The sequence below is a fragment of the Musca vetustissima genome, unplaced genomic scaffold, assembly GCF_032173495.1.
Source record: "Musca vetustissima isolate MV318-11 ecotype Yass unplaced genomic scaffold, APGP_CSIRO_Mvet_v1 utg12350, whole genome shotgun sequence".
NCBI classification, from domain to species: domain Eukaryota; kingdom Metazoa; phylum Arthropoda; class Insecta; order Diptera; family Muscidae; genus Musca; species Musca vetustissima.
The window spans coordinates 33,801-58,253 of NW_026879966.1; the positions used below are offsets into that span (position 1 = coordinate 33,801).

At 35.4% G+C, this 24,453-nt stretch overlaps 2 protein-coding genes across 2 annotated transcripts; one reads left to right on the forward strand and one right to left on the reverse strand.

Annotated features, from left to right (window-relative positions):
- The first annotated feature begins 7,686 nt into the window (after window positions 1-7,686).
- On the forward strand, window positions 7,687-11,746 carry LOC133325214 (uncharacterized). The gene is made up of 3 exons (XM_061533996.1): window positions 7,687-7,770; window positions 10,566-10,739; window positions 11,526-11,746. Exons 1-3 carry the CDS (start codon window positions 7,704-7,706, stop codon window positions 11,744-11,746), a joined length of 462 nt encoding a protein of 153 aa, XP_061389980.1. The 5' UTR covers window positions 7,687-7,703.
- A 3,284-nt stretch (window positions 11,747-15,030) lies between these two features.
- LOC133325215 (neurofilament medium polypeptide) lies at window positions 15,031-23,916 on the reverse strand (the record flags this gene model as incomplete). The annotated part of the gene is made up of 5 exons (XM_061533997.1): window positions 23,692-23,916; window positions 23,339-23,374; window positions 16,364-16,598; window positions 15,393-16,315; window positions 15,031-15,315 (listed from the first exon to the last, which is right to left on the reverse strand). Coding segments are annotated over exons 1-5 (1,692 nt in total), but the record flags the coding sequence as incomplete, so codon positions are not given.
- Window positions 23,917-24,453: the final 537 nt, after the last annotated feature.

A 24,453-nucleotide genomic window follows, 5' to 3' on the forward strand; every position in this document is an offset into this window, starting at 1 on the left:
GTCGCTTTATCTCCATCAGCCATCTTCATTCTTTTACAGCTGATATCGTTATGCAGTATCATCACATAATAAAAAGGAAGCAATTCCATTTGCATATAATTATATGATGATGATTGTAATGGCAATGACAAGTGGGAGTGGCAATGGGAAATAAGTCCTATTATACATACTTCATATATGTACATGTGCGTGTGTATGTATGTTTCTGCTTGTATTAAGGGAACAAAGACCCAACAAAACCCGGGTGGCGTAGGGGATGATAGATACCAAGCAACGGCTCTGATTAGCTTTAACATGGCGAAGCCCAGGCTTATCTTGGTCCCTCTTTCATCTCAATTGTGGACACTGACCTCCCCGCGGTGCCACCTGGGGAGCTATTCTCATCACCCGATGAAATAGTGAGCTAATATGTGCCGCGAGTTCACCCATAAGAACTATAAAAAAATGGGTTGAGGCGTCGGGTTAGTTGCCCACTCTCGGAAAACCCAACCTACTATGAAAAAGCAAAGAAAAAGAAAACCAAACCCCCCTAATGTTGACGACCCCCGCAAACGTATAAAGGACCACGATCTGCGAATCTGCACTTGGAATGTGCGCACGCTATACAGAACAGGGGCAGTGTTCGCTTTGGCGGATATACTCAAGAAGTACAAAGCCGATATTATTGCCTTACAGGAAATGCGATGGAAAGGGACAGGCGTAAGTAAATCAGACGATTACGCCCTGTATTATAGCTGCCATGAAACGAGACATGAATTTGGCTGCGGATTTATGGTTAACAGGAGAATAAAAGACCTTGTCTCCAGATTCACTCCAGTAGATGAGCGAATTGCTATAATCCGTATAAAAGCGAAGTTCTTTTACATCAGTCTAATTTGCGCCCATGCTCCGACCGAAGATAAAGATGAACAGACCAAAGATATATTTTATGAGCGCCTAGAAACAGCATATGACCGTTGCCCTGGCCATGACATTAAAATTCTGCTAGGAGATTTTAATGCAAAAATCGGAAGGGAAAATATCTTTGGCCCCACCGTCGGAAAATTCAGCCTTCATGAAGAAACATCCGACAACGGCATGAGGTTGATTGACTTCGCGGCAGCAAAAAACATGGTAGTTAGCAGCACCAGATTCAAGCATCTCGATATACACAAGGCCACCTGGATTTCTCCTGATCAAGTAACGAGAAATCAAATTGATCATGTTGTGATAGACGGAAGGCATGCATCCAGTGTTTTAGACGTCCGATCGATCCGAGGAGCGAATATCGATTCGGACCATTACCTTGTGGCAGCCAAGGTACGCACCCGTCTAAATGTTGCAGCAAAGGTGCGATCTAATACAACACGGAAACTCGACGTCGAAAAGCTGCAAACACAACAGGTAGCCGAGGCCTACTCCGCTCAACTTACCCATCTGCTTGAAGAAAGCACTTCTTGTCCCGATAATAGTATAGAAGCACAATGGCAAAGAATTGCCCACTCCCTACAAACTGCAGCAAAAAGAACAATTGGGTACCAAAAACCACCACCAAGAAACCCATGGTACGATCAGGAGTGTCGTATTGCTACTGATGTGAAAAACGCAGCGTATAGGGCAACCCTGCAGACAGTAGCAACACGTAACGTGATGGAGAATTATCGGGAGAAAAGGAGAGAGGAGAAACGTGTTTTCAGAAAAAAGAAGAAAGAACAAGAAAAACGTGAGCGTGAGCAAATCGAGATGTACAGGAGTCAGAATGAAGTCCGGAAATTTTACCAACGAGTAAAACACCAAACCGAAGGCTTTGGTGCAGGCACATCCTCCTGTAGAGATGAAGAAGGAAACCTGGTGACAGATACAGACAGCGTGTTGAGGATCTGGAAGGAGCATTTCGAAAAGCTGCTAGTATCAAATAGTGGCGATGAAGAAGATACCCCAGAACCAATAGGAGATGATGGTATAGAGTGTATACCACCTAACCAAGATGAGGTCATAAAAGCAATTAATCGGCTCAAGAACAACAAAGCAGCAGGAGCCGATGGGTTACCAGCCGAACTATTCAAGACTGGTGGCCAGATGCTGGTCAGGAGCATGCACCAGCTGATTAACACAATTTGGCTAGATGAATGCATGCCCAATGATTGGAACCTCAGCATCCTGTGTCCCGTGCACAAAAAAGGAGACAAGACGATATGTGCCAACTATAGAGGAATAAGTCTCCTTCCCATCGCATATAAAGTGCTATCAAGTGTGCTGTGTGAACGATTGAAGCCAATGGTCAATGACATCATCGGACCATACCAATGCGGCTTCAGACCTGGCAAATCGACCATAGACCAGATTTTCACTCTGCGCCAAATCCTGGAAAAGACCCACGAAAAACACATCGACACATATCACCTATTTGTCGACTATAAAGCCGCATTCGACAGCCCTATCCGTTCAGAGGTGTTTAAAGCCATGTCTGCGTTCGGCATTCCTGCAAAATTAATACGGCTATGCAGGATAACATTAAGTGGCACAAGGTCAGCCGTTAAAGTAGGAAAGGACCTATCGGAGCCCTTCACTACCGAACGAGGATTCAGACAAGGTGACAGTTTGTCGTGTGATCTTTTTAACATCCTACTAGAAAAGGTCATACGAAATGCAAAGGTGAACAGAAATGGCACTCTGTACACCAAACAACACCAGTTACTCGCCTACGCCGATGACATCGATATAATGGGTCGAACATTGCGAGCGGTAACAGCCACCTTTGAACAAATTGAAAAGGAGTCTGCCAAAGTGGGTCTGGCAGTAAACGGCGAGAAGACCAAGCTGATGGTATCAACGCGCAAGACGTCCAGTAGACTCGGACCAACTGTGGAACTTGAGAACTACAGCTTCGAGGTAGTTAAAGACTTTATATACCTTGGTACCGCCATAAATAAAACGAATGATATCAGTTTTGAAATTCGGAGAAGGATTGTGATGGCCAACAGATGCTACTATGGTCTAAGTAAGCAGTTTAGAAACAAGGCCACCTCTCGCCAGACCAAACTCACACTTTACAAGACGCTGATACTACCCGTGCTATTATATGGATCAGAAGCATGGGTACTTGCGCAAGCAGATGAGGCAGCTCTTGGGGTGTTTGAGAGAAAAATTCTCCGAAAGATCTACGGGCCGATCTGCGTCGACGGTGAATATCGGCGTCGAATGAACCACGAGCTCTACAATTTATACGCAGACATCGACATAGTCAGTCGTATTGAGCTGCAGCGACTACGGTGGCTAGGCCATGTTGTGCGGATGAATGAAGAAGCCCCAGCTCAAAAGGCATATAAAAATGAGCCTACGGATGGTTCCCGTAGAAGGGGAAGGCCACGAATTAGATGGAAAGACCAAGTAGAAAACAACATCCTGGAACGTGGTCTTCCAAATTGGTGGACTTGCGCACAAGACCGACGCGCTTGGAAATCTTTTTTAAGCTCGGCTTATGGAACAACCGTTCTGTAACAAGCCAGCTAAGAAGAAGAAGAAGACCCAATCATCACTTCAATGTATTTGATAAAATTGTCATCGATATGTTGATGACTTATAATCTCATCATGAATAATATAATTGTATTTCCTCTATAATATTTAAATATATATTTACATTGTTGTGATGAGAAATGATAAAAGCAATTGTAAAATTTCTTACACCGTTTGTCACGTCACTTGCCAAAAAATAACACTCAGTTTTGGGTTTGGATCCGACATTTTTGAGAGGTCAAGGATATGACGGCGCGTCTAACATGTCAGGCAATACCAATGGATTGTTGACCATTAAATCAAAAATTTAGAGTTCAAAAACGTCTCATAGTCAGCGCCCCATAAGTTGCTAGCGAGCGTCTTGAGGACCGTTTTTTCCTACTTCTCAACTTATCGCAAATAACAGCGATGACGATTTGAAAAGACTGCCGAGCGTTACATCCAGTTCCTTGGGGTAGTTGTGGTCAGAATCTGTTCCCAATTGATCATTATGTTAACACATTACGATTTCAATTCCGGCCGGTGGTTGGGGAACATTAGAAATGTAGAACAGTGCTTCATTTTAAAATTAGGTCAACTACCCCTTTTATCGAAAGCTAATAATAAAATTTTCGTTTTGTCATCAATAACTTCATCTGCAATGCTCTTGGCGGTCAGAACAATAACAAGTGAAAAAGCGTTAAGTTCGGCCGGGCCGAACTTTGGATACCCTCCACCATAGATATACTGACAGGTACTAGAAATGAAAATATAGGGAACATACCAAAAAGTGGAATATGCAAACCATAATACAAATTTCAGAAAATGTTAATGGATAAATATACCCTCAGCCTTTGGCTAATGAGGGTGTATACACATTAACACGGTGAGAATGTGCCTTTTCGAAATATTGGTTCTAGACCCCATCCGTTTCAGAAAATTTAGATTTCATCCAAACTTTGTCCATCTTATTATTTCTTCCAAACATAGTTCAAATTCGAAGATGGGGAATATCGGTTCACTCATTCTGGAACCTCCACACAGGGGCTAGATCTAAATACGGCTATAGTTCATTATCGAACCTTACGTTCTAATTTTTATCTAGCTATCCTCCGCAGGTGAAATGATTTCAACAGAGTCTTAGAACCAAATTCAAATCGCGGACCAAATCAGATAACTATTTTAATATAAAAAAGGGGGTTATATGGGGACTACCCCAAAATGGGGCGAATATTAATAATTTTTGGTAGGGAGATTTGTTACCATATACGACTACAAAATACCAAATTGCAGCGAATTCAGTTGAAAAACGCGCTCAAGAACCCCAAAATACCGAAAATTGGGGGTACCCTTATATGGGGGCTATCCGAAAATATGGACCTATATTCATAATTTTTTGTGGAGATATTTTGTACCTATTAAGAACTCAAAATACTAAATTACAGCTAATTTGGCGGAAAAATACGAGCAAATCCCCCAAAATACTGCGAATTAGGAGGTACCGTTATATGGGGGCTACCAGAAAAAGTGGACCTATATTTATAATTTTTTGTGGTGATATTAAGTACCCTATAAGAACCCAATGTAGCAAAATTCAGCGAATTCGGTTGAAAACGCGCTCAAGAACCCCAAAATACCGAAAATTTGGGGGTACCCTTATATGGGAGCTATGCCTAAACGTGGACCGATAAAGCCCATCTCCGAACTTGACCTGCCTGCAGACAAAAGACGACTCTATGCAAAATGTTGGCGATCTATCTCCATTCGTTTAGACGCTAGAGTGATTACAACAGACAGACGGACATGGCTATATCGTCATAGAATTTTACGCTGATCAAGAATATATATACTTTATAGGGTCGGAAATGATTATTTCGATGTGTTACAAACGGAAAAACAAAACTAATATACCCTCCATACTATGGTGGAGGGTATAAAAAAGGGATTAATGAATGATTGGAATGGTACTGAAATGGTCTCGGGGTTACGTCGGGACATTCGTATGTACAAATGTACTATTATTATGATTTTTCCATCCCTGATAAGGATATGATCCTGTAAGAATGCTTTGCGCTTTCTATATTGGCACACCCTTTTTATACCCATTTCATCACACTGTGGTACAAGGTATAATGTCTTTGTGCATATGTTTGTAACAGACAAAAGGAAACGAGATAGACACATGTTTCCTTTTGAGAATATGCATGTCCGTCCGTCTGTCTGTCCACGTTAAATTGTAAACAAAGTACAGGTCGCATTTATAATGTTAAGTAAATGGTGCACCAAAGACACAAATTTAGGCCGGTTGACACAAAATTTTGCACATGGTACTGAAGTGTGGAAAGTTTTGTTGAAATCGGTTCAGATTTGGATAGAGCTCCCATATACAGTGGTGGTCACAGAATTAAAACATTTACTGTGGTAAACATTTTTTGATCCGCCTTCGATTCGTTTGAAGTATTTTTGAAAATTTTTTAATTCAGAACACTTCGATATACAGCACTTAAGAGATTTAGTGTGAAAAAAGAAACTTTTTGCATGCAATTTCTCCATAAATAACGGTTTTTATGAAAATACATCGACTTTGAAGTGGCCATATAATTAAAACATTGTGTGGAATTTTTTACTTTACTGCATTTTTTGAAAATAGTTTTAGAAAATCTCTTTAATTTAGTTAAATTATGTAAACTAAGCATCATACCATCATCACACCATCAAACATACTGCTGTGTGCTTGAAACTTTTACTCGTCAACCTAGGCGTTGATCTCTGTTCGTTCTGTTCTGACAGATATATTTTATGATAAATTGATTTGGTATAATAAATACCAATATCAATCGATTTTTTCTCACATACTACAAAAATATTCCGGCCTTCTTCAGTAAAGGCTATTGAAATTGCATCGTTACTTTAGGTTAATTCCCATTTTTTGAGTTTTTATTTCAAATATTTATTTATTTTGAGGATTATTTATTGTTTTCAACTAATTCTAGCAATTTCTGGTGCATTCGGATATTTATTTTCTATAATAAGCGTGATTTTCTGAATGTAAGGTGTACTGTACAAATGGTTGTCAATTTTTATAGATTTTACAGATTTTTTCAAAAAATTTTATCTGGAAATGATTTTATCGGTGCTTATTTTACATAATTTAACTAAATTAAAGAGATTTTCTAAAAATGTTTTCAAAAATTGCAGTAAAGTAAAAAATCCCACACAATGTTTTAATTATATGGCCACTTCAAAGTCGATGTATTTTCATAAAAAACGTTATTTATGGAAAAATTGCACGCAAAAAGTTTCTTTTTTCACACAAAATCTCTTAAGTGCAGTATATCGAAGTGTTCTGAATTAAAAAATTTTCAAAAATACTTCAAACGAATCGAAGGCGGATCAAAAAATGTTTACCACAGTAAATGTTTTAATTCTGTGACCACCACTGTATATTTTCATCCGATTTTAAGTAAATGATGCACCCAAATGTGGCCGATATATATAAAACATACTGAAATTAGTACAACCAAACCTGTGACAAGTTTCGATGAAATCGGGTTTGATTTCGATATTTTGCTTCAAAATTATTTACTTGATTTTGTCCCATTGTAAGAAGCAACTCTATATTTGACCAAATTAAAATTTTCATTTTAATGGTACTTCAAAAATGCGACGTCTGTTAGGATTCCATCTGTTGAATATACCCAAAGTGGTGAAGTGTATCATATAGTCGGCCACGACCGACTTTACTACTTTCCTTACTGTTATAAAATAATAAACATCATTTATCTACAAAATTGCATTTTTCTTTGAATGTCTGTCTTTACATAGCGACATCTACGATTGAACGTTGAACATTAAACACATGAATTTACCGAAGACGCTTTTATTTTCAAATATATTCCCCAATTTAATATTGTTATCACAGAAACTCTCCTATGAATGTCGATAACACAGTTTGTACTAAGGTTGTTAAATCACACAATTAAAATGTTACCAATTCCCCTTAACTACCATCTACCGGTGAACAGTTATAACATTGTCAATTAATATGTGTTGGCAACACTAATCAACTGTACCATTTATTTAAGATGTGGCATTACCGAAACCTTTTCTTAGTTGTCAATCGAACAAGTTCAGGAAATGTTTATTTGCCACTCTGCATAAACGGATTAATGGGAAAATAAAATTTAGCAGCAAAAATAGTGCATAAATACAAAATCTACAACAAAAATGCTCAAATTTAGTGTTCAATTAACTGTGATAATAATTTTGTTAAGTTTATTTAATTCCTCGGATGGTAAGTGCGAAGAAAATCCTTAAAAAAAACTACGAAATCTGAAAACGTTGTGGAAAGTGGTCAACAAGTAATCGAGTTCGTGTCTTATTGAAGTCTTTTGTTATGTTTCATAGCCAACTACTAAACAGACATTTAGGTATGTATGTACGTACTTACCATTTCATACAAATGTACATACATACAAATATGTTTGTAAAAATGAAAGAAAAGTGAATTGTTGTGTGGTATTGTAGGTGCTGTACGCACTGTTTGTTGGCTAAATGAAATATTTGGAACGGTGGTACCAGGTTGTGTTTTTAGTTGTTGTTATTTGTGTGTTTTTGGAAGATAATATAACTAACTGTTATGGGTTTATTTTATTCGTCATTCCGCTGACTTTTCTTTGTATAGCTGTGAGTAACGAAAAGAAGAAAAATAATTAGTAAGTCGTTATTGTGTCAGTCCCAAGAGTAACCTCAATGTCGTCGAATGATTAACTTCTCATTTCCTCTGCACTGTCTGTGTGGAAAGTCCCACTAAGCAAAAGAACCCAAGAGTGTAAACCGTGTCACATACACTCCTATACAAATTTGTTGTTTTTTTAATAAAGGTGTGATACTTGTTTTTAAATGCTATCATATTATGATTCTGCAAATAACCAGTCACATTGAAAATGTCAAAGAATCTTGTATTGGAATTTGACAATGAAAACAGAATATTATAAAAGATAAAAAATCTTTTTATGATTTAATTTATTTGGGTAGAATTCATATCAACAGGGATATTAAGTTATTCAGTGTATTTCCTAGACGATTAGAACTTTAAATGGAACAAGTCAAATTCATTCTTCCGGGCATATGAACCTCCAAACTACAGCTGGGCCCTTGTATTCCCCCTACTTTTTAAAATTCCCATAGTCAATTTCAATTTAAAGGGGCTGACGTCATGATTACAAAAATTTAATTATATTATCAAAGTAGTCCATGATATAAGCCTACAATGTTAGTATGTCTACCCGATCGACCGTATATTGTGTCCATACAACCAAGCTTGGTTTATATCGGGCTTTAAATGTAAGTAATAATACAAAATTATGGAACACATTCCAAAATTTAGCATAGAGTATTTTATGTGCAAGCTGATCAAGTTCGAAGATTGGCTTTATCCGTCCAAGTTAGGGTATAGCTCCCATATCAGGGTACCCCCCAAATTTCGGTATTTTGAGGTTCTTGAGCGCGTTTTTCAACCGAATTCACTGAAATCTGGTATTTTGTAGTCTGTTGTAATTATTTCAACTGCGGACGATGATACCTACCGATTTTCGGTATTTTTATTATTTAGCTTAAAGAAATATATTCTGATGCAAAAATGTTAATTTCGAAATAGAGCTATATCTGTTCTCAATAAGGCCGAAATAAAACATTTGTATATTGGTGATGGCCTTATATAACTGTGACCTCTTAATTGCAGTATTTTGGAGATGTTCCATCCAACCATGCGTCGTCAATATCGAACCACTTTCTGGGGTTTTCAGGAAAAATATCCATTAAAAATTACTGAAATTTATATTTTGTGTACATTGAATTTTCGGTATAGGTCCACTTTTGGGTATGTACCCTATATTTTTGATGCTAGTATCTGTTAGTATACCTATGGTGGAGGGTATACAAATTTCGGTCCGGCCGAACTTAACGCTTTTTTCACTTGTTAAAATTCTCATAGTCAATTACAATTTAAAGCGACTGACGTCGTGATTACAAAAATTTAATTATATTATCAAAGTAGTCCATGATATGGGCCTTCGAATGGTCCTCCAATCTTAGTACCTCTACCCGATCGACCGGATATTGTGTCCATACAACCAAGCTCGGTTTAAATCGAGTTATAAATACAAGTTATAATAAAAATCTAGGGACACACATTCAACTTGATTCCAAGTATAATTCTTATAGCCTCAGCCTTATGGCTAATGAGGGTATATACACTTTGATACGGTGAAAATGTTGCTCATCGAAATATTGGTTTTAGGCCAAATAATTTTTTCGAAAATTTGGAGTCCATTTACAAATGTCCGACTGTCTAGTTGGCTAGGGCACACGATAACTCTCGAAGGGAATAATCGATTTCATTCAAACTTTGCACATCTTATTATATCTTCCAAACTTAGTTCAGGATCGCTCGAAAATATATAAGGGAGCTATATCCAAATTTGAACCGATTTTTACGAAACTTAGCAAACATCATTCTAGACTCAATTCAGTACGCTATGCCAAATTTTGTGCAAATCGAAAAATAATATATATATATAGGGACTTTGGTGCACCATTTACATATAATCGGACGAAAATATATATGGGAGCTATATCTAAATCTGAACCAATTTTCCCCAATTTCAATAGAGTTCGTCTTTGGGCCTAACAACTGAACTGTACCAAATTCCATCCAAATCGGATTATAAATGCGACCTGTACTCTTGTTCCAGTTTCAATTGGAACCCAAAACGCACATACCTAGGAGTTGTATTAGATCATAGAAGACCTCCTTCCCATTTACTTCGGTGCGAATTACTTTCTAAACCCGCCGGACCATAAACCACAAACAACAGTCCGACTTTGTGGATTCTTATTCTCAAGAACAAACATTTAGGGATTCCACGCCTTATGTGTTAGTTAACCAGGACATGATCGTTTTCATGTAGTTTATGTTTGCGATCAGTAAATACACAAGTTATTGATTTTTGGTCATCTCTAAAAAGAGTGTTAACTGACCTTAATTTTAATTAATTTAATTTTAACATTTGTTTTATTTTATTTCAGCATTACTTCGACGTTGTTTTCAATGTCGTTCCCGTGGAGAATTAGGCAGTTGTAAGGATCCTTTCACATTCAATGCCACTGATGTGGAAAAAGAATCTGGTGTTACGGCAATACCATGTGCATCCGGCTGGTGTGGTAAAGTAATCGAAGGCGGTGGTACTTATGCTGTTGATGGTATGTATCTAGAGAAAATGTAATGCCAAAATGCACAGATAGAGCTTGACGACCCTTGCGTTACTAAAAGAATATTTGTTAGTATAGTTCGTCCTGTCCTCGAATATGGTTGCATTTTTTGGAATTCATTTTTATAAATTTCACTCTGATAAAATTGAGTCAGTTCAAGTTCAGTTTCGATTTTTTACCATCTCAATTACTTCCACCTTATGAAAGTAGGTGCTCTTATGTTAATAGCGGTTTTATTATTAAATTGAGGCCTGATTTATTCACCCTTTCTTACGTGAGAATTAATTTTTTTGGTCCTTTCTTGAAGAAGTCGTAACTTTGAACTGGTGTACTGAGGTCTTTATGTGTAATATATAATAACATACGCAATATTATATTCTATACTGGACATGGAAACAGTAGTCCCCGATTTTTAAGCAGCAGTTGTCATTTTTGCCGGCTGATGATCTACGTGTAGCCGATACTCCGGACGCGCTCCCTATGTATAGGAAGGTAGTCGGCAGAGCAGGATTGAGAGGCGTGAGAACGAACAAAAAAATTACTTTTAAGATTATTTCTTTCTTGCATGCATTTAGAATGCATTTGTTTGTTTAGTCATGTGAAAATAAGGTTAAGTTATATACAGTTTACGTTAGTCAGTGTTTCCCTAAATGTTTCAATTTCTAAGTTTATCATTTGTTACAATATTCACATATATTTCCTCTATAGTTCGAACTGTGTCGATTTTTTTTATATTTATAAATTGTAATCGTACGATATCCTTTTATTTTTTTACAGATTACGATCAGGCCATACAACGCATGTGCGTACAACGTGGACCCGATGACAATCAGGATCGATGCGCCAATACAATTTACAATTATAAAAAAGTCTATATGTGTTTTTGTCAAGGTGATTTGTGCAATAGTGGTGAATCGTTAATAAATCATAAGAACACGATGACAATATTAGGACTGGGTGCATTCATATTATTGGCCGTTTATAATCGTTATTTATAACAAAAAATACTATACATTTAAATATAGCTTTTTTATGAAATTGTAAGCCCAATAAAGAAATAAACTGTTTTTAAGAAGTCTAAGACCAACAAATCTATGTTTTCATATATTTATAGATTATATTAAACCACCATCATGAAAATATACTTGAATATAAATTTAATACAACTGTACATACATATAAATAAGATTTGTTTTAGAAATTATTATTCCTTTTAGGTCAAGATTCAAAATTTTGAACATTTTGAAAACAAATATTTTTACATAGCCTGTGAGCCCAGCTTTTAATTATGTATTTGTAAAAGAAAAATTGGAAAACACAAATGTGGATAAATGTCTGGGTGTCGTTTCCACAACAGAGAGGTCCACTATATAAAACGACGACGACGTCTCCTACCTCAGCCCATTGTGTAAATGCAGAGAGTTCATTTTGAAGCGAATTCCATACCCAATTTGAAACATGGTTTACACATCGTAATACTTTACCAAACCTACATTAAATCCGAAGATGGGGTCTTTAGAAAAACCTCTTCTGGCATTTTGAGGCACGACTGGATTCCCCATAAATTCTTTTAATTATTCACATTGGGTTATTTATAACTTGTTTGGACCTCTATGAGATTTTAATGGACTTATATTCACCACACCAAACATAAATTGTCAAATTGGTTCTTGATTCCCTGATTACAATGAGTTAATATTTTCAGATTTTAGAGTTTATTATGTATCTAGATCCTCCTTTTTTTAATATTGAAATTCGAAGATCCAAAGGTTAAAATTTAAGATTTTCCGTTCATTGCTAGAGAGATTGGTGATTATATTTTTCGTTGAAAATTATTGTTGACCTTTGGACTTTCTTTTATACCCTTCACCACACTGTGGTACAGACACATGGTTTTGAGAATATGCATAGAATCACTTTTTAAGACGATTTATGGATGTCTGTCCGTCCGCCTGTCTGTCCATGTTAAATTGTAAACAAAGTACAGGTCGCATTTATGATTCGAATTGGATGAAATTTGGCACAGGTCATTTATTTGGCCCAAGGACGAACCCTATTGAAATTGGGAAATAATCAGTTCAGTTTTAGCTATAGCTCCCATATATATTTTCGTCCGATTTAACGGAAATGGTGCGCCAAAGTCCCTATATATCCTTCGATTTACATGAATTTTGGCGTAGTTTCGTGAAAGTCGGCCCAGATTTAGATATAGCTCCGATATATATTTTCGTCAGATTTTATGTAAATGGTGCACCAAAGTCTCTATATATATTTCTATTTGCACGAAATTTGACATAACGTACTGAACTGAACCTGGAGTGATGTCTGCCAAGTTTCGTGAAAATCGGTTGAGATCTAGATATAGCTCCCATATATATTTTTGACCGATTTATGTAAATGGTACCTTTATATCCTTCGATTTGCACAGAATTTGGCATAGTGTACTGAATTAAATATAGAACGATATGTGTTAAATTTCGCGAAACTCGGTTCACATATATATTTTCGTCCGATTTAATGTAAATAGTGCATCAAAGTATCTTTATATCCTTCGATTTGCACAAAATTTGGCATAGCGTACTGAATTGAGTCTAGAATGATGAATAGTGAGTTTCGGGAAAATCGGTTCAGATTTAGATATATCTGCCATATATATTTTCGTCCGATTTTATGTAAATGGTGCACCAAAGTCCCTATATATCTTTCGATATGCACGAAATTTGGCATAGTTTACTGAATTAAGTCTAGAACGATGTGTGTTAAATTTCGTGAAAGTCGGTTCAGATGTATATATAGCTCCCATATATTTTTTGTCCAATTTAATGTAAATAGTGAACCAAATCTTTCGATTTGCAGGAAATTTGGCATGGATACTGAATTAAGTCTAGAATCATGGGTGGTAAGTTTTGGTAAAATCGGTTCAGATTTCGATATAGCCCCCATACATATATATATATATATATATATATTCGTCCGATTTTACATAAATGCTGCACCAAACCCCTAATGTTGGTCTGTTTAACACGAAATTTTACACAACGTATCAAATTGAGACTTGAATGACGTTATTGCGTTTTGTTGAAATTAGTGCAGGTGCAGCCATAGCATCCATATGTGTTTCGAATGAGTGTCTGATTGAAATTAAATTTTTAATAGTTCGGCGTACCGAATAGCGTGACCCCAAGCCGAAAAAAAAGATTATATTTTTCTGTACAAAAAAATTTAAATAATATCCTTCAACATATATGCTAGCAGCTAATTTGTGATATATTATGTTCGCTCTATACAGTTGTATTATCATGAGATAATTAAAATAATAAATAGGGTTGTTCTAGATTCACATAATTTGGGATTAAACTATAGTAAACAAAACAAACAAAAATATACAATAAGCATTTAAATATTCTTGCAGAATTTTATTCAAAAAAAGAAGAAAAAACTTATGGAACATTGTGACTTCTAATAATAATAATGATTATTAAACTAAAAAAAAAACAGAAAAAATGTAAAATGGAATAAAATTTAACATAATTTGTTTAGTAAATACAAATATTTTTTTAAGTATATAAAGTAAATGCGTAAATGTAAAAAGTAAAAAAAAAACAATATAAACGACAGCTTTACAACAACATAATGATATAAGTATTTGTTATGTATACATAAACTATAAATTAAAATTAAACTAGGGATAGGAAGGAATAGAGCAAATTTAGGGGAAACTTTTTCAATAGAAGTTAGAACATAAAAGCAATTTCCAAACAATGTAAATGGAGGAAAATCATATTAATGGAAGCGATAAAGAAAATCTAATCTAATTCTATAATATTAATATTTCCAGAGCTTCTGGTGGTAATTGTTGTGTGTGAGTTGTTTTCCGTTTTCAGTGAATCAACAATTTTAAATAGATTATTCATTTGTATTTTATACATTTTGCCCGTGCGTTGTAAAACTTCACGACGATCTTTTTCCTGAGCCAGTTTCAATTTCAATACATGTGCAGTATTTTGTAGTTTTTTATTGAGTAAAATTGCTATTGGTTTATACAAAAAAAAGAAGAAGAATAACAAAACATAAATAGTTAATAACAATGGAAAAAAGAAAAAAATATACATTTTATTTATTTAAATTTCTGTTTGTATTACAACGTTGAGGATGTCGACGATGTAGCAGAAGAGATGGAGGTAGAACATGACAAACCTTTTTCTAATAATTTATCATTGCTTCTTTTACATGCTGGGCATATTTTCGTTTCACTTAAAATCTCCTTTGGGTCCTGAGTTGTGGGTGCATCTTCTTCACGTTGGCACTGGGGATGATAGTGGGATTTGCATTGTTCACATTGCTCGAGAATGAAGCCACCCTTGAAGCATTCATTACAAGTGCGTTTATCTTCTTGTGGACTACTGGAAGCTGAACGTGATGGTGGTGCGGAATTAACATCGGAAGCATTATCAGCACTACGCCTTTTATTGCGTTTGTTGGGTATGGCTTTCTTAACTTGTGGTGACAATAGAAAAGCTTTGCGTTTCTTTTTCGCCTCGGGTTCGTGGTAATTGGTACCAGAGGCCTGTAAAACAAGAAACAGAGAGATAATTAATCATCAATAAAATGTATTTTGCTGGGACCTCTGTTCTTTCAACTTACCCCATAGTGATAACTGTTATTTTGAACACAACGACGACGACGTTTGGACCGCCTTTGCTGCATATGGGCATACATCTCAGGTGTAAATAAATCAAATATTCTCAAAAACATTTCCTGGCCATATTCTTCAGCCTTGGTTCGAGTTTCTTCCAATTCATCTGGCCAATAGGCATGCGGTGGTGTGGGACCCCTTTCGGGTGTACCTTCTTCCGAGGAAGAAGACACTTCAGGTGATTTGCGTAGCTTAGCAGCTGCGGCTGCTGCAGCGGCGGCAGCAGCAATGGAAGCCTTTGATGGTCTACCCTTGGTAGCAGGTGGTTTGGTCGGAACCACAGCCACGGGTTGAGGTGGTGGCGGTGGTGGTGGAGGTAGTGTTACTGGAGTTGGAGCTGGTGCTGTCACAACTGCTGGTCCGCGAACAGCTGCTTGGGCTCTCTTTAAGGCCTGTCTCAAATTCATACGACTCATTTTTACATTTGTGGACACCGGCTGTTCCTCTTCCTTCTCCTGTCTACGTTGATTGTAAATATCAGCCAATGTGGTAGCCTTTTCAATTTTGGGTTTCACATCGACCACTACTTGTGGTGGCGGCACCACTTCATTGGCTACACGTTGATTCATGGGTTTCAATAGCGAAGTTTGTGATGGACTCGACGATGCACTTGTCACAACCATTTCAAATTTCTTCAATAAACTTTCTCCGCCATTTGTATTGGCACTGCCGCTGCTATTGTTGGGATATTCACGTTTTTGACCCCTCTGCCTTTGCTGTTGGGTCTTGGCAATTTGTTCCAAAATATTGCCATCATCATCTAAATTGATAATTTCCACACATGTTGGTGGTTCCTTATGACGCATTTGTTGCGTTGGAGGAGATGGTGGTGAGGCCATCATTGACATCATTTCTTGTTGTTGCTGTGGTTCTTTTTGAACCTCAAAATATTTCTCAATTAGTTTTTCTTCACTGTTACGATAGGTCACCGTTATGGGTGCTATCTCATTGGTACCACTAATTAGTGGTACAATTTCACTGGAAACCATAGCATTGGTGGCATTGACATCTGTTGGTATGCCATTCTTTTTAAGCATTTTATAGAATTGATCAATAACACGACGTAAACGAAGTAGAAGAAAATTTTGTTCAGCATTGATTTCATAGATTTCCGATTCCAGCTCATCTATAATGCGTTTCTTTTGTTGGGGATCCTGAAAAAGGAAATTATGGGATTAATAGATTTTTTCTTTAGGAAGTCATGAGAAATCATGGTTATGATAAGGTAAAGATAACTATGGAAGTGGCATCGATCTATGAAGGAAATGTGTCTGTTCAAAGCGAACTTATTTCGTGAGGAAATATATTTACAAGATCCTCCAACCAAATAATAATTATCTCTAGTTTAGAAGGAGTTCCCTTACGAAGGTCAAGCATTCATTTTATGTGATTGAAGTACGATTATTAATCTCAACTTGACATGAACAAGAAATATACCGAAGAGCTTGATTTGTTGCCATGCTCTGGATTTCGAACACCTCTGGTCTTGTAACATACACAGAATGTCCCAAAAAGTCTTGACATATTCCAGATCACTGATAATTTGAGGATCTACTTAGTGTCGGACCTACTTTAACGTGTCATATGCATTTATGAATGACATTTTCTTCTAAGAGGGCATAGTTCTAGTTATGAACGCCTACTATAACTGTAAAATAGTGGAAAAAGGTCATTGCCATCTGAGAAGTCTTTGCAAATTCCAGGTTGCTGTAATTTGAAGATCTACTTAGACTCAGATCTACTTTGATATACAACATACATTTATGATACCCCCTCTTCTAACGGGGTATAGTTCGTGGGTAACGTCTTCTAAAACTGTTAAGAAATCCATTAGTCTAAGTTGCCCTTAAGCGAAATGTCACAGAAGTGTCAAGCAAATACAACTCAACCATTACCCTCAATTTGTATAAAAATACAACCCTCCCTCCTCCAACAACAGGTATAAATAATTAAGATTATGATATTTAATGATAATTATCGTTTGTTTAGGGAAATGATAATTAAGATAATGGTATATTGGTTGTTTATTTTAAAAAACGTGATTGGAACATATGTACATAAGTAGTGTGTATGTATGTTGATTGGTTATAGATTAAATGATCTACACAAAGAAAGTATATACATACATTTTATAATGTATATAATATATTCATAATATATATGTGCATATATTATATATTCTTCACAAGCAGCATACGCACACACACACAGACAAACGTTCGTTCATATATAACAACTAAACGAGACTGAGAGGAAAACACCACACCAAACCGTAGGGAACAACAATAACAAATTAACGACCTTAAATAAATAAATGGCAAAAATAAAACTCTCGCGCACACACACAGGTATACATGAACATATACTACATATCAGTACATGATAAACAATAAACCAAAGAGCGTATAACATAATAATTGCAACAACAATTAAATACTGTGTGTATGTGTTGATATTTAGGTGAGAAAATAAAAATTAGCATCAGCTACAAAATGGCGATCTATTGAAAACTGCAACAAAAACAACAATTTCGTGAAATCACACGAAAAGGACTAAGGTGGCCGAAAATATCCATACAAGGAAAATATAACCTAACATTTTGGGTTGGTTTTTGACGATCTTCCTTTGACCATCAAATGGAAAACAAAACTATGTATGTATCCCCATGTCACCTAAATGTTGTTGTTATACATACATATATGTATGTAAACTTATCCAATTGATTGTAACCACTTACGCTCGCTCGCACAAACTGATATTCTTTTTTGCTTTTTTTTGGGAGGGGGAGACAAAAATATCTGTTAGTTGCAAAATACAAAACAGAAAACCGAATTGGTCAATCTCTTTAGTATAATGAGTCATATTTGCTTCATTTAAACTAAAATACTACATGATTGAAATGATGTGTAGGTGTTTTAAATACAATTTATATATAAAGTGTAATAACTGTTTAACTAAACGTAACAACAACGACAGGGCGAAGTTAAACGTGTACACCATTACTTTCATATATGCAAGAAAACCTCCAATGGAATTCAAAGGTGTTGTGCTTAACCTTGGCGGCTAGCGCTATTGGCAAATTATTTAACCGGTTTACATAAAATTTGTCACAATGTTAGAATCCAAATTCTGACAAATTTGGAATGGGAAGATTGGATTTGAAATAAATAGATATTTTAGTAGAATAATTTATCTATTTGCGTCTGTCTGTTGCCATCACTATAGAGTTGCGATTGTTTTAATTGCAATTCTTAAGCAGAAAATTGACAAAATGTTTTGAGCATTGGAAAGATTTTATAGATTATGTAGCGATATTCTGAATTTAAATGCTCTATAATAGATAATGAAACAATAAATTCTATGGAAAACATCGAAAAAGGGTACAGTTCCGTAAAAACGTGTACTTCCATAATTTCTATTATCATCAAGATTGTATCTATCTACTTGAAAAAAAAAACATCTTCAAATCAAGATTTGTTTTGTCAACAAATGCTAAAAATAGATTTGATTTCGATTTTGTAAAATGTGTATAAACAGCACACCTAATATTGGTATACTTAAAGTAATGTCATATTTAAAAGACAGCTGCACACAACTTGTCTTGTTTTTTAAATGGGGGAGAAGAGAGAGGAGTCGGGTTCATCCATTGATGTAAAGCAAAAGTCGAGATTCAAAAAGCAAATTCTAATTAGAAAACATTAATGTCTTTGTTTTTCTATATGATATATGAGATGAGGAATATTGGAAATCCCTTGTTGTTTGGCAGCTGTGCACACGTGTTTTTCATTTACAAGACGACACAGTTGTATTTAATTGAACGTCTTGTCATAGGTAAACATTTCCAAAAAATGATCCATGTTCGAAATGAAACTGACGGTAAACATTTTATTGGAGTGGAAAATAAATATCAGGGAATCAAGGGATTGACTGTACCAAATTTTGGAACAGATATATGCTAAGATATTTCTAAGATTTAATATTGGACTCCATGATTCAAAAAAGAAAACATAGGAAAAAATTATTGCTACAAATCGATTGACAATCAAAACCACGTGTTAGAAATCCTGGATGTTGTTAGGCCATTTATGTTCATCACTATGGTTTCGTTGACAAAACACGACTTTGAATTGTATACATTTTGATTTATTTTGGGTATGAAAAAATGGAAAAAAGTCTTCTTATGGTATTTGTATCAGCACATGGTAGAATAATTATAATTATTACATGGTATCACCAATTCAAAGACATAGTGCATTAGGATCTAACATTATTAGGCCAAAGATATTGCTGCAGATCACAAACTCATTCAGAACCTTTTCCCTTCGAAAAACTTTCGGGAATAGTTATTTTTAAATCTTAAATATTATAGATATCGCTCAATTGCTGCAAAATTGAACGTGATTTTCGAGTTAATGATGCACGATTATTGTAAAAATTCATATGAATATTCTTACACACTCTAATTGAGAAGCTGTCGAAGTTCATCTGTCCCATATAAAGTTAAAACGTATTTTCTACAAAATCACTTTTTTGAGTTATGCCTGTCTTGCAGCAAATGAGCGATATATTCTTTACTGGAACGTTATATGACATTTCTCCGAGTTGTGTGGTTTCTATACAACCGAGCATTTTTATACTAAACCTATCGTACTATCCGATCTCTTGTGATGTTATATGCCAGGAATGTGAAAGTGATTACGTGGCACCAAAGTTAACCAATTTTGAATTAAAAAAACTGTAGCAAAAGATTTTCCATAGATTCGATGATCGAATAATGTTGAAATATATCCCACGTGGCAGTAATACAAATGTAAATATAATTGTGTCCACTTAATGCATTCTGTTGTGTTAACAGACCTTCCTTCATCTAATTCGATTACATTTATTTAAAGGTGGTAATAAATGCGGTAATAAATGTCGACTATAAAGCCGCATTCGAAAGTAATATCCACTCAAAGGTGTTTAGAGTCATGTCTGTGTTCGGTATACCTGCAAAATTAATACCGCTATGCAGGACAAATATAACTGGAATAAAGTCAGCAGCTTAAATCGGAAAGGACCTCCCTGAGCTGAAATCTCCGCTGGGGAAAAATCTCAGAAAAATCAATGGACTGATCTGCGTCAAATGAACCACGAGTTATACCACAAATATACGGACATCGACTTCGACGTATCAAACTGTACCGACTACGGTGGCTAGGTCATGTTGTTACAATGGTTAAGGACGCCACAGCTCAAAAGGCATATAAAAAACCAGAAGGGTCTTCCAAATTGGAAAAACAGGGCGCAATATCGGCCCGCCTGGAAATCTTTTTTAAGTTTGGCTTATGGAACAAATGTTCTGTCTCAACCCAGCGAAATATGTAGGTAAAGAGAATGGGGGGCCACCAGAATGGGTAGCATAGCCTCTAAATGAGCACTGGACAAAAAGGGCCTTTAATGCAGTCATTAGCTATGAGATTAGATATGCGTTAAGCACGTGTTAGGCTCCTGACCTCCAATTTGTACTGGTATTAATTAGTTAAACCAAGAATTATGGAATGCTAATTTTGTTAGTTTCTTTATTTATTCTGTTTTTAACTAGGTATCAAAAATAAACAGAATTGTTCATTCTTTGATTTGTTTGCTTTCCAAAACAACTGTACGCATTGATCATTACGTCACCATGAAACTAGAAATAAGACAAAATGTCTACATGTTGAAATGAAGAACCATTTTTAAAAATTTTCCTAATAAAATATTTTTCTAAGAAATACTTGGAACTTCCCCAAATCGAGTATGAAAATATTCAAAATGGTGATATCCGTTTCCACGACAGTGGGGTCTATGAGCCGAAACAATCGGCGCACTCAGATTATGCTATGTGGCACATAGCAATATCAATATCTTTCCACCGATAATAAAAGAAATTACAATATTATTGAGTTCATAAAAAATTGTCGCAAATTTTTTATTTGTTCTGTGAAAATATGTACAGATCTTGAGATACCCCAGAGGCCGATCATCATGTTAATATTTAAGTAAATTATAAAATGGCCGAATTCAGAGTTGTTGTGCATTTGGTATAGATACACAATCTATCGAACTCAAGCAAAATTTCCGAAAAATCGCATTGCCCTTAACATTTCTATTAACTCCCGGAAGCAGTACAATTCCACCTCTATTACTTCATATTTTTTATATAGTAAAGGGCCAAAAACTATTCCAATTTAAGCAAATTGATAAAAGACACAATTTTGCTTTGGATATCGAACATGTAAAGTGTAATCGATGGACAGGGAGTACCCGTCAATTCAATAAAATGGTGACACATGCCACGAAAAATTTGCGACAATAAAAGGGAAAATCCCTCAATGATATTCAATTCCTAAACATAAAACAAATTTCCCCCCAATAATTTTGTAATGTAATTTAAGTTTCTTCAAATAATAAAAAAAGATTGATTTGATTTACTGATTGCTGTTTTAACGCCATTTTACACACACATCAACGACAACGTTCAGCAAGTAGTTGTTTGTTGTTTTTGGTTTGGCACTTGAGCGCCATCTATCACCATCAGCCGTTTTGCCAGAGCCAGAGAAAAGAGAAATGTCATTTTTTGACATTAGATTTGATTGCTTGCTCTGCTCTGCTGAGTAAAACAGCAGAGCGATATGAAACAACAAAAAATTCTATGGCCAGATGATATTCTTCAAAAAAGTATTTTTTGGGAAAAAATTTACAATTATTTCGATCGTTTTTTTACAAATAAATGAAAGAAATGAAATTCTTGGTTTTATTGTTTGCCAATATGTGACCAGACTGACATACATGGCTAAACAGTATTACCTAACAACATTTGCTAATTTGTTAATTCATGGACAAATATTTAATGCCACGATTTTATTCATGGTAATATGGTCAACGAAAAAAGAAAAACCATTGTTAATCCTTGGAAATTGAAAAAAAAAACAGATAATTATCTTCATTGCCTTTATAGGGAATGACATTAGTTTTCCTTGTTGTTGTTTTTAGTTAATCCTAATGCTAAGGATTTCCACTGTGCAAGGGGATTTTTCTAGGATTTTTTCCTTGGAAACCATCATTTGGTATATGTTTTCCGAAAAATTTATTTAAACTCCCCCTATTTTATTAAAATATAATATATTTCCCCCAAAATAATGATGCCTACGTCACATACTTTAGTCTCAACATCTTTCAATGCGATGTTTGTGTGTATGTATGTATATACATATTAAAAATATATATGTAGTACATAGGGTTTATCAATTTAATTGATGGAATTGAAATTTACGCATATTTTTGTAGGTATTTTAATGAAAATATTATTATGGGATGTAACACACCCTACTACTTTGCTTGGTTTTTTGTTTTGCAAAATTGGAATTCATTACAAACGACAACAAAAACACGTTGTTCATGTGACGTCTCTGGTGCTGCGTAAAAAATGAAAAAAAAACTTTGAACGTTATTTCTATTAAGGCAAGAATTTTCATTGTTGTTCCCAATATAGTAAATAGGAAATTCACGTACAATGTCCTGTTTTAAATATAAAAGGATTTGCATAGCAAATAATAGTTTGTACAAATAAAAGTGAAAGTTCTGAACATAATTTTGTCTAAGTAAACCACCATCCAACCAACTCAAACACCTAACAAGACCATAATGATAAAGTAGCACAACATTACCTCAATCACAAAAGAAAATAAAAAAACGTGTGCAAAACGTAAAATAAAAATATTCACATTAAACCACACCATTGGATTCTCTTGGATCCTATATAAGGATAACATCTTTAGTTAGTTGTATCCTTAAAATTATTTTCCTTACACCATTATCCTTTGTTATCCTTTTTGTATACAAATAAATGATAATAATTATGATTACTACTTACTGCATCGGGTTGCTGTTGAAACACATCCAAGACCATCTGATGATTAAGGCCAGCGAGCAAAATGATGATGAAACAAAAAACAGAAAAAAATAAAACAAAAGACAAATTAGTTTTTTAATAAATCAATAATCGAACTTATTTCTCGCACAGAGCGAGAAAAAATGGCAATTACAAAATAAATGACAAAGAACTGATTTTTTATTCAAACAATGGCCATCCCATCCATACGTCCAACCAACCTGTGCGTAGATGACTGCCTGGCTACTACTAACAAAAAAATTTACACATCCATACATACTAAGTACTTTTGCCATTTTGTTACAATTTTTTCCCCGCAACACGCTCTTACTCACCTGATGAACCTTGATGTGAGCCTTCAGTGCTCGTTGGCAATAGATTATATCATTTTTAATATCTTTGGGAATTTTGAAAAAACTCTCCATGTAGAATTGGAACAAACGGGATCCAGTCAAATCTCGCGAAGCGGCTGCCAATACAATGTCACTATCGCCGCCAGCGCCACCGCCGCCACTGGAATTAGCCACAAATGGAACTGCTGTCGACATGTTTGCTAATTTTTATTTTCTATTTTTTTGGTATTGTAGACGACCAACGACGACTCTGTATTTCTCTTCTTAAGCTTGCTGCTTGTGTTATCTGCTTTATATTTTAAAAATAAATATCTTCGTCGTCGTCGTTTTGTTGTGCTTTATATCTTGTCTTTAGCCAGCAATCACTTGACACTCAAATAACTATTCATTGGCTAATTATGTTGTTGTTGCTTTATTATCGTATTGAAGAACAACTACTGCAAGGATACTACTTCAAAATCCGAAATTCTACAGATTTACTCCTCTTTGAAATTTAAAAGACGTTGTTGATTGCTCCACAAAATCCAATCGAATGGAGTCAACAAGCAAAAAACAAAAATGTTCTGCTGCTGCTGTTGGTTTTTTCAAACGTACATTCCCCAAATCTCTCTGTCTCGTGTTATACACTCCCTCTCTTCTGGCGTTTGTGTCTCTCAGTCGACAAACCAACGACCAACCAATTCATTCATTGACTTTTGACAGTTTGTGCGCGCCTTTGTTGCTGCATAAATAACTTTGAATTTT

Coding starts and splice junctions, on each gene's coding strand:
- LOC133325214 (XM_061533996.1), top strand. CDS start 7,704: ATGCTCAAATTTAGTGTTCAATTAACTGTGATAATAATTTTGTTAAGT. Junction 7,771..10,565: donor TTTATTTAATTCCTCGGATG/GTAAGTGCGAAG, acceptor ATTTTATTTCAG/CATTACTTCGACGTTGTTTT. Junction 10,740..11,525: donor TGGTACTTATGCTGTTGATG/GTATGTATCTAG, acceptor ATTTTTTTACAG/ATTACGATCAGGCCATACAA.